The sequence below is a fragment of the Euprymna scolopes genome, chromosome 36 (assembly GCF_053919585.1).
Source record: "Euprymna scolopes isolate OS-2025 chromosome 36, ASM5391958v1, whole genome shotgun sequence".
NCBI classification, from domain to species: domain Eukaryota; kingdom Metazoa; phylum Mollusca; class Cephalopoda; order Sepiida; family Sepiolidae; genus Euprymna; species Euprymna scolopes.
Window position 1 is genome coordinate 43,529,636 of NC_136517.1, and position 16,495 is coordinate 43,546,130.

Sequence of the window (16,495 nt, forward strand, 5' to 3'; positions counted from 1 at the left end):
GTTCTTATAGAGTATGCTACAAACATTTCTTTTATGTGAACTTACTACTACAGAGAACTATATATAGTGAGCAGTGCATTCACTGCTATTTTGCTTCAGAAATTAGTAATGCTTTACTGATGTGTCTATCCATTCATTGTATTCTCTATCACTTTGTATGTGTATATATATATATATATATATATATATATCTTCATTCTCCTACACAAACTCACGATTTATTGCATCTAACACGTTTTTAACACACAAAACAAGGATACTGATAAGAATCCCTTACGGATTATAAACCACACCCAAACATCATCACTTTGGTTTTAGGCAAGTTAATCTTCAAATCCTTGACCTCCAGTTTGTCCTTCAACTGTTCCAAAGACTTGGAAGTGTGTTAGTTGTGCTTTCAAGTAACAACCTTGTATATCATAATGTTTTTCAAAGCTACAAAAGTATATGTGCAATAATATGAATACTGACCCAATGGGTCAGAAGTAGTTCAGTAGTACAACAAACCATTACCCAATGTTACATAAGAAAATAAGACCTTACCTAATAGTACAAAGCCCATTTTTCTTTGTCGTTGTCAGAAAGAGTTTTTAAAAAATAAAAAGTGAAATTGTACAATCCTGAAATCTCATATCCGTCATCATACACAAGTTTTGATTTGTTTTCATTAGTAAGTTAAACAAAAACGATTTGAAAACTTTGACTGCTTGCATGGCTAGTTGGTTTTGTATGAATTCAATTGACAACACTTTCAGGTGAAGTCAATAGAAAAGCTTTGTGGCACATCAACATGTTCATGCGTATCTATTCATGTCTAATTACATTCTTTTATTTACACAGACCAACTAAACCTACCAGGCGTTTTTTAGTAATCTTACTTTAACTTTTTATTTTCACTTTTTGAATTGCATAAATATTCAAGATTTTTTTTTTTATGCTTCTATATTATAACAAAAATATTGAATTTCAAGTAAAACAAATGGGGGGTGGGGGTCGCCATTGGAGAGTCCCACTTGCACAAAAAAAAGTTTTTAGAAAAACCACTACTCCTCTCTTCTTATGCCCCCCCCCCCAAATGAATTATAAATGAAAGCAAAAATAGAGGGAGATTTGAATCCCCCTCCCCAAAAAAGGGGGTAAAAAATATTGTGATAATTGAAAAGTAGGCCGGTTATATCCTTTTATCACAAAACTACATTGGGTAGTTTTGTGATAAAGTGACATAACTATTGTATCCACAATACTACTATGCAATTTCAGAACAATGTATTTCAATTTTATTTTCAATATTTAAAAATATTTTAATAGTATTTTTTATTGACACTTAAAATAATTTCATTGTATTTATTTCAATTTGATTTTTAATATTTCAACACATTTTTATCTGACAAAGAATGCAATTTTCAAGGTAAAAGAAATAAGGTATTTTCAAGGTGGAAGTCAAAATTCAATGACTTTTCAAGTCTGTGCAAACTCTGAAACAATATGCCTGTCAACAATCATATTTACATTCCCTGATGCACTTATATTTGACCAACCAAGCGCGATTAAATATTATTTTATCCATTGTAGATTATCTACAGTGTTTGTTTTACTTATAAATATCTGGTATTGTGGATACAAGAGTTACAGCCCTTTATCACAAAACTACCAAATGTTATATGGAAAACATAAGATAGTTTTGTGATAAAGGGACGTAACTCCTATATTAACAATAGAACAATGTATTTTGATTTTATTTTCAATATTTAAAAAGTAGTTTAATGGTGTTTTTATTAATACTTAAAAATAGTTTAATAGTACTTATCTTGATTTTATTTTAATACTAGCAGTTTCGCCCGGCTTTGCTCGGGCTCTATGTACTATTCAAATCTTTACCTGTGTATGTATATATCAAAAAGTGTGAATATGTATGGTAATGCCGTTCTATATAATAGGCTTCCTTAACTACGATAGAGAAAAGTTAGTAGAGACCGCAGAGGTAATTTTTTTTTTTTTTTTTTTTTTTTAAACTTTGACCCAAATTATGACCCTTTAAAATTTGTTTTGGGCTCAAATCAAATTATAAAGTTAGATCCATATCCAAGTAACCCATATCTAAAAGTTCAAGTGTTTAGACTAAAAATTGGCAGAGGAGTTTGGTAGAGTTCTCAAAGGTCAAATCGTTGAAATTTGACCCCATAACAGCCGAATTTCTGGCTGAAAACCAATCCAAAAAATTTTCATAAATCTCAGTACCCCTTATGTCAAATATTGAGTCTATAGACCGAAAATTGGCAGTTATTTGGCAGGGAAGTGTACACACAGACATTTTCACTCTTACAGACCACATACAACATAAATTCTTATGATTTTAAGTCCTCTTTGGGACAATTTCAAGAATCAGGGATTTTTCAAGATAATAGAAATAGGGCTTTTTCAAGCCAAAAGCCGAAATTCAAAGACTTTTCAAGCCTTGCGAATGTTGAATTTAGGACGTTCAATCTTTTGCAATGGCTTATGCAGAAGAATAAACATTTCAGATGACTACACCAGCATAATCAATTTATCCTTACAAGAACTTCCATACTGGGCAAGTGTAGTGTTTTCAGTAAATCCTGACTTGATTTGTTTGGTTCAATTGGACATTGCAGATTCATCTAATCATGGATCTATCATTGACATTCCTGACACGGTTGCTATCCAACTTATCCTGACATAGAGATGGACAGCATGTGATGTTATCAGAGGCAAGAGTTCACAGAATTTTACACAAGATACCTTCACTCTTGCGGCTGTACTGAATTCACATCCATCATTTGCACTCAGTATATCTTTTAGCAGAAAGAATCTATTTCCAGGGTATTGTCATTTAGATGGGAGCGGGGGGGGGCCTTCTGCATAGAGTTGCAGTTGGCAAATTCATAACCCTGACAATAGAGCAAAAAGTGTGTGCAGAACAGGAGACTCCGTTGGTTTAATCTCACTTAAATAATTGATGAAAATGATTTAGTTAGTAGATGTAGGACAGTTGAAGTCACAGGGTCAGTTGGGAGAGAAAGATCATAGAAAACGTAGGAGAAAGTGATAAGGATGAGAGAAAGAGGAATAAATAAAGACCTGGTAGAGGTTATATTTTAAAAAATTAGACATATTTAACACACAGACAAAAAAAGCTATTGATTTGATGTAAACAAAATGTTTTCATTCCATCAGACATGTTTTTTTTTTTAATACTTGAGTCACCCCTTATCAAGGCCCGAAGGCCACTCGAGGATAAGGGTTAATGAATGTAAGGTGGTAGTGTAGTAATAATTAATGGTGTACATTGGATAGAATTTGATTATTTATGGGGATAGCTCAATAAGAACTTATTTACATTGGATTTGAAGGCTACCATGTTGTATTTAGCCAGGAAGCAGGCCAGCAGAACAGTGTTCCACAGGTGGGTAGTTCTGGGAAAGAAGCTCTGTTTATTATAGAATATGCATTTAGATTTAGACACAGATAGAGAGTGAGGGAAATCATATATAGTGGTTGTAGTTAGTAGAGTGTTTTTTTTTTTTGTGAAATTTTGGCAAAGGGGGGAGATCATGTGCATCTTTTCAAACTTGAGAATTTAATCACAAAACCTGGGAATCTCTGGTATTATTTGGATTATTCAAGTTATGACTTTCAACTATGTTGTTATATTTATAACATTTCAGCAGATGTAACCTTCAACCTTCTTTAAATACATCTATTCCAATTTGGAAACCTAACAGTCAACTCAAGAACCAGAATTTCTAACTGAACCCTTTATTTCTTAAATGGGATAGATTCTTATTCTGTCAGTCATGACTGGATAGAAGCACTAATTATTATGCAATTCTTAATTAGCATCAACTATAGTGAACCTTGAACCACCTGAAGACTTACTTAAAACTTGAGTATTAACCAGTGTTAATTACCCATTAAACCCCATAGCTGACAGAATGAGAACAATCTACCCTGTAAATTGAATAAAGGGCTCTGTTTGAAATTTCATGGAGCTGCAGAGTCTGACAAAGATCCCCCAGTTTGAAAAGATATATCTGAAGCTCGGAGGTTACATCGGCTGCACCATTATGAAAATAACAACCAAGATGAGAACAGTAGTTCAAATAATCAAATCAATACAAATTATCAATCCTTATCTAAAAAATTTCGAAACATAAGTAGTTTTTTTCTTTTTACAACCTTCCTCAATTAAGCATAGCAAATAAAAACATTTAGTTGAGCAAAACAAAAAGACACGAAAAGCAACAAAAAATTGATACACATAATCATCAATCAAATTTAACCAAAATTTTTCACCTATTTTTTTTTCATCTATTTAGGTCTCATAACTATTGAGCCAGTTATCGGTTTGGTAAAAATGTAAATACATGAACGCAAAAAATACAAATAAGAAATGCATCATCCGAACATCCACTTTTATTATCAGGAACCCCGGTATTGGCCAGGAATAAGTGTACTCCTGTCCCAGCTCTGAACCCCATATTATATATATATTTTTTTTCAATTTAAAGGGTTGTAAACAAAATAAAACAAACATAAGCTGACAAAGAAAGAAATGGGAGGATAACACTCAAGAATGGACAGAGCTGGCACTGAGTAGTGCACTCAGGAAAGGCAAATGATTAGGATGGTTAAAGAAAACTAGTTGCCAGGTCAGCTTTTCATTTTTTTTTTGGTTGGTTATTTTGTTTTACAGCTTATCAATCCTTTTAGAGTTATTTAATGCCAAATCCAGTAATTTTGAAAGAAGGTTTTAAGGCTTCAAGTTCTTTATATCTCCAAATATTTATTCATGTTTGGTTTTCTTCTTGCAATTTTTTTATGAGAAAACTATTCTTTTTGGTTTTGGACTTTGCAGAACATGATTGAGTTTTGTAAAGTGAAAGGAAAAAAATAACATCGATGCTTGGTGCATTTTTGATCAAGAAGTCAGTATCTTCAGACAGCCTTATCTGGTTGATTGATTGATTGATTGATTGATTGGTTTTACGGGATATCAACCTATGTGGTCATTTAATGCCAGAGTCCTTTTTTTTTTTTTTTTAAAACTTTTTTTATTGGGAGGGGGGGAATAACTTTTTCAGCCTTTCCTCCCTTTTTTTATAAAATTGAACTAAGAAATTAAATGTTGTATTTATACATGGATGTGTATATTTGGATGACTTTAAATTTCCTTAAATTTTCTTATATAAATTTACTTTCCTTAGGTATGCTAGAATATTTGCTGAGTTGACCTTTTCAAAAAGGTCTTCCATATTGCTTTCTGTATAATATAATTTTCTAGTTGGGGCAAGGTCATCACACCCAACTAGGATATGTTTTACTGTGAGTGTCTCCTGGCATGGGATGCACTCTGGCGCCGATTCTCCATTTAGTATATAAGAATGAGTAAAGTTGGTGTGCCCTATGCGCAGCCGAGTCAGTATCACATCTTCTCGGCGTGATCTCTTGATGTCCGGACATCGTTCCTTAAGTTCAGGTTTGATTGAGTATAATTTGTTGCCCTCTTGCTGACTCCACCGCAGTTGCCATTTTTCCTGTATGTATGCTTTTATCTGGGGTCTAAGATCAGTATGTGGAATCTTAAAATTGTCAGTTGGAAGGTGAGAAGATCTTTTTGCAGCTGTATCTGCCCTGTCATTGCCTTTGATCCCCACATGGCTGGGGATCCAGACAAGAATAATGTTTTTAGTAGTTGAAAGGATATTGATTTTTTCTATTAATTTTGTTGTTAGTGGATTTTCTTGTTTTTTATTTTGTATAGATAATAGGACTGATAGAGAATCTGTGAGAATGATGAAGTTTTTGGTGGTTTCCTCTGAAATTATGTTGAGTGCTAGATCGATAGCTATAGTCTCTGCAGTGAATATAGATGCTTCATTTTGAAGATTTCTCTTCATTGTGGTTTTATGGTACGTTGCTGCACATCCAGTGTGATTGTTGCTTTTAGACCCGTCTGTGTAGATAAAGGTGTAGTCTGAATATTGTAATTTTAAATGTTGAAGTTCGTCGTGGTATTCAATAGGGTTTGTGGTAGATTTGGACTTTTTGTTTAGGTTGAGTTTTATTTCAACTTGTTTCATGGTCCATGGGGGTGTTTTAGGCAGTATGAAGTTGTGAATGCTGGAGATTGGAATTTTCGATTCTTCAATGCTTTCCTTCATTCGGAGCCCGAACGTTTTGATAGTTTTTCTTCTCATGTTAAAGAGTTCTTCATATTTAGGATAGAAGGTACATTGGTATGCAGGGTTGTTTGGGCAAGACTTCAGTTTCAGTAAATATTGAAGGGCTAACTTTTCTCGCCTTAGATCTAGTGGGGGTTCGTGTGCTTCCGTGTATAGACTGTTCACGGGGGAAGTTCTGTATGCTCCTAGGGCCAATCTTAGGCCAGTATGGTGAATAGGGTCTAGGCTTTTTATATATGATGTTCGGGTTGATCCATATATGAAACAACCGTAGTCTAACTTTGAGCGGACTAGTGCTCTGTAAAGTTTAAGGAGTGTTTCCCTGTCTGCACCCCAATCGGTATGTGCTACCACTCTCAAAAGATTTACAGCTTTGTTACATTTTTTTTTCAGATAGTTTATGTGTGGGATGAATGTTAACTTTTTGTCAAATAAAATCCCTAAGAATTTGTACTGGTCAGTAACTGGTATGGGCATTCCTTCCATGGTTAGGACAGGATCATTATGCATGTTCTTTAGTTTGCAGAAATGCATGCATTTCGTTTTTCTTTTGGAGAATCTAAATCCATTCTCTTCCGTCCATCTCATTACTTTGTTTAAGCACAATTGAAGCTTCCTTTCTATTATAGATATATATCTAGATCTACAGCATATTAGGAAGTCATCCACATATAGGGAGCAATCTACTCCAGGGTTAAGGTTTTTTACAATGTTGTTAATTCGGATACTGAACAGGGTCACTGACAGTATACTCCCTTGAGGTACTCCATTCTCTTGTTCTTTCAAGTCCGAGAGAGCTGTGCCAACCTTTATTCTGAACCGTCTATTTTTTAAAAAATTTTCAATAAAAATTGGCATTCTGCCTTTTAGTCCAAGCGCCTTCAGATCCCTTGTAACACCGTACTTCCACACAGTATCGTAGGCTTTTTCCATGTCAAAAAACACTGCTGTTAAATGTTCTTTCCTTACAAAGGCTTCTCTGATGAAGGTTTCAAGTCTGACTATGTGGTCTATTGAACTTCGGTTTTTCCTGAATCCTGTTTGAAATTCTGTAATAAGATTCTCTGTTTCCAGGAACCAGATTAGTCTTTTGTTTATAATCCTTTCCATGGTCTTACAAATGCAGCTTGTTAGAGCTATTGGCCTGAAATTCAATGGATCTAAGACGTTACTTGATTGGGATTGGATGTTTGAGTTTTCAGATTTGGGGATTGGTATTATTGTGGCCTCTTTCCAGGTCTCGGGTACGTTTCCACTGGACCATATAATATTGAAAATTTCAAGTAGGTATTTCATTGAGGCTTCTGGAAGTTTTTTGAGGATTTCATATGGAATTTCATCGGGCCCTGTAGCTGTGTCATGGGATTTGGTTAGCGATTCTTTTAATTCAGGCAAGGTAAGAGGTTGGTTGTATTTTTCAGTATTTTGTGATTTAAATAGAATTTTCTTTTTCTCTTCCTTTTCTCTAATCTTTTTGAATTTCTCTGTTTGTCTGTCACATGATGAAATTTTTGATAAATTATCTGCCAGGTTATTGGAAATGTCTTTTTGATCGGTGTATATTTTGTTGCCTTTAGAGATGTGGGATATTGGTGTACTACTACACTTTCCTTCTATTTTCCTCATCATGTTCCAAACTGTTTTCGCCTTGGTATTCACATTAATTTTGGATATATAATTTCTCCAGGTTGTTCTTTTGGATTCCTTTATGATTCGTCTGGCTTTTGCTCTGTTGTTTTTGAAGAAATCCAGATTTTCGCTTGTTGGATACTTTTCGAATTTTCTCAAGGCAGCTCGTCGAGCTCTGATGGCTTTCCTGCATTCTTTTGTGAACCAAGGTTTGTTGTGATTGTTGGTTTTGGTTGTTTTCGGTATGGTATTATTTGCTATGTTTGTGAGTGTTTTAATGAAGTAGTTCAAATGGTCATCTTCATCATTCTTTTCGATAATTAATTGGTTTTTGCACTGTTCCTGGAAGTCTTCCCAATCCGCTTTATGTAGGTTCCATTTGGGTGTTTTTTGTTCAGTGCTAGTACTTACACTTTCCAGGATGATTGGGAAATGATCACTCCCACAGGTGTCATTGTGTACTTTCCAGTCATAGTCCATATATATGGAAGGATCACATAAGGTAAGGTCAATGGCGGTGAAAGTACCTGTTGCTGGGTACATATAGGTGTAGTTTTGATTATTAAGGAGGCATAGATTATTTTTATTTATTATGTTTTCTATTTCTTTTCCTTTTTTATTTGTTTCTTTACTTCCCCATATTACATTGTGACTGTTGAGAATGTTAAGCTGTCTCATGTATGACAACACGCAAAATGCACATTAAACCAAATATTATCTTTATAAGTAATATCAATATTAGCGGGACCTGTGGAAATTCCACAGCAGATTCTTTCATATGGTGTTGGAATTCTGTGGATGATAAATGTAGATGGAGGCGCCCTGATATTATTGCAGCTCTTTTGTTAAAACTGCAAAAGTATTTATTTTAGCTAGCAGGGAGATTTGGCCTAGTCTGATCATAACATATGCTTAAATATGATATTTTAATTTTACGCAGATTCCGTAGATATTATAGAGTCAATTTTCTATCAATTCTTATATATTATAAAGTTGTGATTTCAAAAATTAAAAAATATATCCATATGACCTGGGTGCATCAGCTGGAATTGAAACAAACAAAAACTTATGAAGAATATATATATATATATATATATATATATACATATTACTTGAGTTTCTTTAGATATAATCGAAACTGAAACTAAAATTTATGAAGAATTCTTGGTAAAATTATAATTATGCTATTGTATTAATATCAACATTATCTTTCTAAATGATATCAACATTATCTTTATAAATGATATCAACATTATCTTTATAAATGATATCAACATTATCTTTATAAATGATATCAACATTATCTTTATAAATGATATCAACATTATCTTTATAAATGATATCAACATTATCTTTATAAATGATATCAACATTATCTTTATAAATGATATCAACATTATCTTTATAAATGATATCAACATTATCTTTATAAATGATATCAACATTATCTTTATAAATGATATCAACATTATCCTTATAAATGATATCAACATTATCCTTATAAATAATATCAACATTATCCTTATAAATAATATCAACATTATCCTTATAAATAATATCAACATTATCCTTATAAATAATATCAACATTATCCTTATAAATAATATCAACATTATCTTTATAAATAATATCAACATTATCTTTATAAATAATATCAATATCATGATGATTATCATCATGATACATTTGCATATTTTTGTATGATGTAACGAAATTCAAGACAGGTGTGTAAAAATAATGAGAACGGTAGTTTTTCACACAAAGCTAGAGTAATGGAAAATTCTATTTGAAGTTAGCAGGCTACAGTTTGTTTATTTTTTTGTTTAATGACATATCAACCCTTTTTTAGTTATTTTATTCCAAATCTAGTAGTTTAGAAAAAGGTCTTTATGTTCTTGAATATTTATTCATAGGGGTTTAGCAGGCTACAGTTATGATAACGATTGTAGGCTTTGAGATGAAGTGCACGATAGAGAAGTAAGATCAATTCTGCTGACTTTTAGGTTTACGACATCGAATTGAGTAGACATTTCTATTGAGGTCCACAAACCTTGTGGGTGAGCGAGCGTGTTTGCTTAACAGCATTTCAATCTCTAGGGAGTCATTTAATGCCAAGAAAAGGTTTATTGACATAGATATTTTTAATTTTTTAAAAAGTTTTTCTTCAGAAGCAAGATGCTTTAAATTTTCCAGAAAGTTTGTTTTCAAATGTAGAGAGTTTGTTTTTCTAGAGTAAAATGTTACGAGATTAGTTTACAGGAGCTTGAATAAATTTGTTTCTTTTAAGTACTTTAAAATTTGTTGAGGCTTTCCATTGGTGAAGTTCGATAAGTTCCCAAGCTAAGTCTCCAACGCTGATTCTTTATGGTTAGTAGTTTTTTGGGGTTTTTTTTTTTTTGTATGATTTGTGAGTGGAGCTGTATATGGTACAACCATAGTCCAGTTTGGATCTGATACGTGAGTGGCATATTTTGAGCATTGTAGCCTGATCTTCTCCCCAGTTTAGTTTGGATATTATTTTTTAAGATGTTTATTGCTTTTAAGCATTTTTGTTTTAAGTTGTGAATGTGCTCCTTGAAGTTCAGTTTATTATCAAAAATGATTCCTAAAGATTTGGTATGTTGTACTACTGGTAATAATTGTCCATCTAGTTTGAGCTGTTGGTCAAGGTGGTATTTTTGTAGGAAACAAAAGTGGACAAGTGGTTTTTCTTTTGGGTATTTTATATCCATTTTGATTAATCCAATCATCTATTTTGTTGAGACAATGTTGCATTTGTCTTTCAATAGTTGGCATGTTTAGTTATATATATATATATATATATATATATATATATATATAGTTATAGAGAAGTCATCAATGAATAGTGTTTTTTCAAATCCCATGTTAACAGTTTTAGTTATATCATTGATTTTAATTCAAAATAGGGTGTCAGATAATACACTACCCTGTGATACCCCTGTGTGTATTTATCTGATGTTATATTTCTCAAACATACTTTATATGTTCTGTAAGATAGGAATTCTTGGATAAACATTGCTAGGTTTCCTCTGATTCCCATATTATGAATATCTTTCAGCATGCCGTACCTCCATGTGGTGTCATACGCTTTTTCAAGATCAAAAAAGATTGATACCACATGGTGGTTTCTTATTACGGATTAATGTTTCTAGTCGAATAAGTTGGTCATTAGTACCTTGGTTTTGTCTAAATTCACTTTGGTGTCTGGAGATGATGTTATATTTTTCTAAATGCCACCTGAGTCTTGTATTGGCCATCTTTTTCATTGTTTTACAGATACAACTTGTTAGAGTAATAGGATGATAATTGGTAGGGTTGGGGTAGTCCTTTCCTGACTTAGGAATTGGGATACTGTTGGATTTGAACCAGTGTTTTGGGAGGTTGTTAGACCACCAAATGTCAATTATCTGTAGGATAATGTTGAGGGGTGTCTGGCAGGTGTTTTAAAAATTGATAATGGATCTTGTCTGGTCCAGTGGCTGTATCTTTACTTTTATATACTGAGATTTTGAGCTCCATTATCATGAATGAAGCGTTATAGTATTCCTTGTTATTGGATGTGAAGTTGAGTCTTTCCTTTTCTGCATTATTTTTATATTTTCCAAATTCAGGGGAGTAGTGGTCAAATGACGAGTTTTGGCTGAATTCATTTGCAATTATCTTTGCTATTTCTCCTTCGTCTATAGTTTGTCCTTCATCTGATGTGCTTATATGGCTTATAACTGTTCCAATTTTTCTTATTATTTCTGTAGTTGTAATTCTTCTTATGCACTCACCTCCAAAAGACAAAGTCTGTTCTGTTTGCTGTCAACACACAGAGGAAGAAGAAGCGGTAGACGTGGTTGGTTTTATGGGAAAGAGGGTGAGACTAACCACGAGAATTCCAAAGATTTGAGAAAAATAAAAGACCAAAACTCGGACGGATAGGCGACTGTGCTTTTGCTCAAGCAGAGAAAACGGTGAAAGGAGAGAAAAGTCCCTACCTAAAGAAAATTCCGGCTCAAAGTCAGAAAGAAAGTGAGGCTGAACGATCCAGCAGTTTTCTATTTCCAATGTTTTTGTTTTTTGTTTCTTTTTTTTTGGGGGGGGGGGAATTCCCTGTATAGAGAGAATTAAAGAGATTTATACCTATTCCAAAGTATGCAGCATAATCATGTTGACATACTGATTCAAGTTAGATCACTCAAGTTAGGCAACATCAAGACTGTTCCATTTTGGAATACCAGGTGCTGTATGTAGGAGGATGTAGACACTTTCTTGCAAGAATTGCAAAAACAACATTGTCATTTTCCCTGACGGTGGTATACATACAACTGGCAACTGTGTGAATTTGATATTTCCTTGAGACTTTCTCCTTTGGAGGACTTTACTAGTGAAAGTGATACAATAACCCCCCACCTCTCCACAGAACTTGAACACAGCACACCATATCAGCAACTACTGCTCGCTTTTTTTTTCAGCACAAATTAAAAATGATGAATTCTAAACTTACCCATCTCCAGAGACAGAAATTAGATGCTTGAGATCGTTTGCAAATTTTATGCCGGTCGCAATCTCTGAATGTCCATAAAAGCTGGCGACAAGCTCTCCTGTGTAAAAGTCAAAAAGAGACAGATTCTTATCAGTGCAGCTGGTCACAATGTAACTTCCCGAAGGATCCAACTGTAATTTGATGAGGACACCATCTTCGCTCACGGAACCCTTGTACGTTTTCTTCAGCTTGGCAGATTTGATATTGTAAATCCTAAAAGATGAGAAATAAAGCATGACAAAAACTAAAAAATAAAACTGAAAAATTGAGAGTAAACAAATACATGGTAACTAAATAAGTTTGCATTTTTTTTTAATTATCTGAATATATTAAAAAAAAGGTTTTATGGATCTAAAACGATTACTGAAGGTGAAACACTTAAGTTTAGCAGAAAATAATCATCTCTATATAATATTCTCCTTGTTCCTCCCTTAGTCTGTACGTTACACTTTGAAAAAGGTCAAGTACAATTTTTGAAGGTCGAACTGCTTAAAAAGAAAAAAAAAAAGAAAAAAAAAAGGCCAATTTGGTAACCCTAGACAAGAACCTCGCTTTGATGTAGTCTCATTTTCGAATAACAATATATAATCATTGCCGTAATGGTATGAGAAAGGAACACACAGTAATTTTGATATGCAACGGTTCTTCACTGAAGAAAGTTAGCAAAACGTTACATAAAAAAGGGAACATTCGAAAGAAACAGGGCAAAAATAAAGAACATTGTCTGCCAAGTGTTGGATGGCTTTTAGAAATAGACTTCAAAGTTAACCTATCTTTCAAATCCATTCTTATCACTTAGAGATGTGAGAGGCCAATGGCAAAAAAAAAATCTGAAACTAAGAGTAATTTCAGAACCTTATGGCAGCCAGAGTTCCTCTACCAATTTCTCAACCATACAGATCCCATTAAATCCTTTAGATCCTTTATTAAAAATCCTAAAAAAAAACAAACTAACATGGCCCAGAAATGGGAGATAGTTCTATGTTAAATCATACCTCATTCCTGTGGAATTCTATATATAATAATTCCACATTTCCAAGCCATACCAGCTTTTTAGGGAAGTTAACAAAAAAAAAAAAAGTTTTGCTGTGGGAGATGAATTCTTTATATATTTTTTTTCTTGGTAAGGGTCTTTCTCATGTTGAAAAGTTGGTAAAAAGAAAAAATTATTTACCATGCCATAAACCCTAGGTTTGATTGGCAAGTCACTCCTTCCCCTAAAAAAACACTTAACTTTTAATCCGAGTAACAAGTCAGACTTATAACCCTTTAAGTTTATTGCTAATCTCAAGTTTGAGTGACAACCCCTCAAGAGACATACAAAAAGTAGACCTCCATCCCCCCAACTCTAACAAAAACAGTTTATTTTCCATCTCAAATAAATAAATAAATAAGAAATCGATTAACTACCCTCAATCACTAGAATGGCCCAGATATGGGGGATCATTCTACATTAAATTCATATGCAAACTAATCTCCCTATTCTAAAATAATTGTTAACACAGAATTGCCTAAAAAAGGGGAAATCCAATAATGTTTTAACAGTGTTTGATGTAAAGGGGGGGGGGTCACCTCAAATACACAACCGGAATGTTCAAGTAAGATTATCGCTACAGTCCTCTGTCTCTTCTCTCTCGTTGCCTTCTTTCCTGGCTGATCGGGAATCATCTCCCAGCACCCAGAAATGAACATTGTTTTATAGGTTCCAGCTTCACGCACACACGAGATTATGCGAGAACGGACGAAATAAAAATGCTGGCCGCCATGTTTGTTCTTCCTTTTCTTCGCCTGAACTCACTCGCTGAGCACCCACGGTAAGACTTCTCTTTCTTGCTTCTAACCACATGCCTCCCTGATCTCAAGATCACATTTCATAGTCTCTCATCCACTGTGGCGGTCGCCTCTCTCTACTTAGCCTCTGAGGTGTCTTGTCCTCCTCCTGTGGCTGCACACTCCCCTCCACTGCTTCGCCCTCAACTGGTCTGACGTCGAGAATGTGCCTTGGGACTCCTCCCACCACAATGTTGTTACTAGTGTTCCTCCCAGTCACGCGACCTCTACTCCATTGTGTCGTGCAGCGCGCCCCCAGTGGCTTCACCCATACCTCGTCCTCGAGTTTAATTGTCCCTGTGGCCTCTACTTCTCGGCTTGCCGGCTCCACCCTGGGATATCTCCAGGAATATGCAAACATTGACAGTTGCGGGACCGTCTCTGGTACTTGTCCCAGTTTAGGCGACATGTTATACCAAAAGACGGCTTGCTCAAGTGAGGTGCCTCCTCTTTCCGCAACTGCCTTTATGGTGCGTTGATTTCTCTCTACGATCCTGTTGCCACTAGGTCTGTAGGCAGCTCTGAAAAATTGTTGGATCTTCCATTTCTTCAGTACTTCTGTCACTGCTACTGACTTGAACGCAGTCCCATTGTCGGTTAACAACTCTTCCACGGGGCCTCGCTCCAAAAACACCTCATCCAGGATTGCCGCTATTTCATTGCCTGTTCCTCCACGTAGCTTCTTCCATAGGGCAAATCGCCCGGGCCCACAGTCAATCATGGTCAGGTAAAGTCCACCCCTGTAATGGGTGACATCGCATGCCAGTCTCTCCCAGGTCCCACTCACCTCCAATTGGTCAGCTTCATGCGTGCTTGGAGCAGGATCAATCGACTGACATCTGTTGCATGTCCTGACCACTTGCCTCACCTGCTCCTTGGTGATCCTCGGGTCGACTTTTTTCACTAAGTACCAAGTCCTCTCTACCTCCATATGGTGCAAATTGTGCAGTTCTCGCACGCCAACATCATCTAGATCCGATGCAGCAACAACATCTTTCTTTGGCAACAGCCAACTCTTCTTCACTCTCGTGAGAGCATCTGCTCAGTTCTTTTCAGAAGCCACCATGTTTACGCGAAGCTTCAAACAAAACTCTTGCATCAGCTCAGCCAGCACCCCAAGCCTGCACTTCACTAACATCTCCGCAGCCCCTTTCGTTTTTATCCTTTTTTCGCTTGAAATGAGAGACTTTAGCCAAGCAAACACCGTGGCAGAGTCTGTTTTGATGCAGATGTCACGTAGTCCCCATTTCAAGGCCAGATTGACTCCTTTTATTGTCGCGTCTAATTCCGCCACATTGATGTGGCTGACGTCATTCTTTTTCCTCAACCAGGCTGCATCTTCTGCAACTACTCCTCCAATTTCCAAAACGACCCCTGTTGCAATGCTGCTCGCATCGCACCACACGACTCCATCCAATGTTCGCGGTATGTTCCAGGTTCTCCGGACTGGGTCTTGCCGTTCTGCTTCTTTCAGGAGCTCTTCCATCATGGCGACCGTTCTTTCTCCCACCTTATCATTCCATCCTCGTCCTTCGGCGCGTCTCTTTATGTAGCTGCATGCTGGTCTAAGCCAGATAGCAATGGGGTAATGTCCGATCAACTTTCCGCATATGGAAAAAAGTTCACGTCTGTTGAGCTCCTGCTTCAGTTGTGGGATCTCGTTTCCCCAGCGAAACTCTAGGCCGCCTGATGCACCTTGTTTCAGTTTTAGGCCCAAAGCAGCCCCTCCGTCTAATTTTTCCGGATCTTTGGCGACCAACCCGAACCTCTTCAAATGAGCCACCACCTCCTTGGCAGTTACCACAGTTTCATTCACCAGAATGTCGTCTATGTATGAGCTCACTACCCCATCTCCCTTTCCCATTGTCTCCAGAATCTTCCTGAGAATAGTTGACATAATCTTGGGTGCCGAATTTAACCCGAACCCTACTCGCGTAAGGCAGTAGGTTTTGCCTTTGTACTTGACTAACTGATATTTCCAGAGCTTCTTGGCAACATGGAGTTGCAAATAGGCAGATTTTAGATCTACCAACGTAGATGCGCCATTCATCTGCCTCCATTCCCTAATGGTCTCACTGCACACATCTACGGTGTCGCCTCCTGTATGGCACTTAACATGGCCGTTCAGCTCTCGGAAATACAGGACCGGTCTTACTTTCCCTTTAGTTGTTTGCAGAACGGCCATCAACGGCAAAATGCCCGACTCCACATCATCCGTCCAAGGCATCAGTATTCCCTCCTCAATCCATCGGTCGACTTCCTGCTCAAACTCCTTTCTCGC

At 35.9% G+C, this 16,495-nt stretch overlaps 1 protein-coding gene across 5 annotated transcripts in view; it reads right to left on the reverse strand.

Annotated features, from left to right (window-relative positions):
* Window positions 1-16,495, reverse strand: part of LOC145260432 (uncharacterized) — a 544,502-nt gene that overhangs the window by 156,208 nt on the left and 371,799 nt on the right. For all 5 annotated transcript variants that reach the window (XM_080118436.1, XM_080118435.1, XM_080118434.1 and 2 more), the window contains one exon: window positions 12,346-12,597. In XM_080118436.1, coding sequence (XP_079974562.1) covers window positions 12,346-12,597 — 252 coding nt within the window. The remainder of the gene's footprint in view (window positions 1-12,345; window positions 12,598-16,495) is intronic.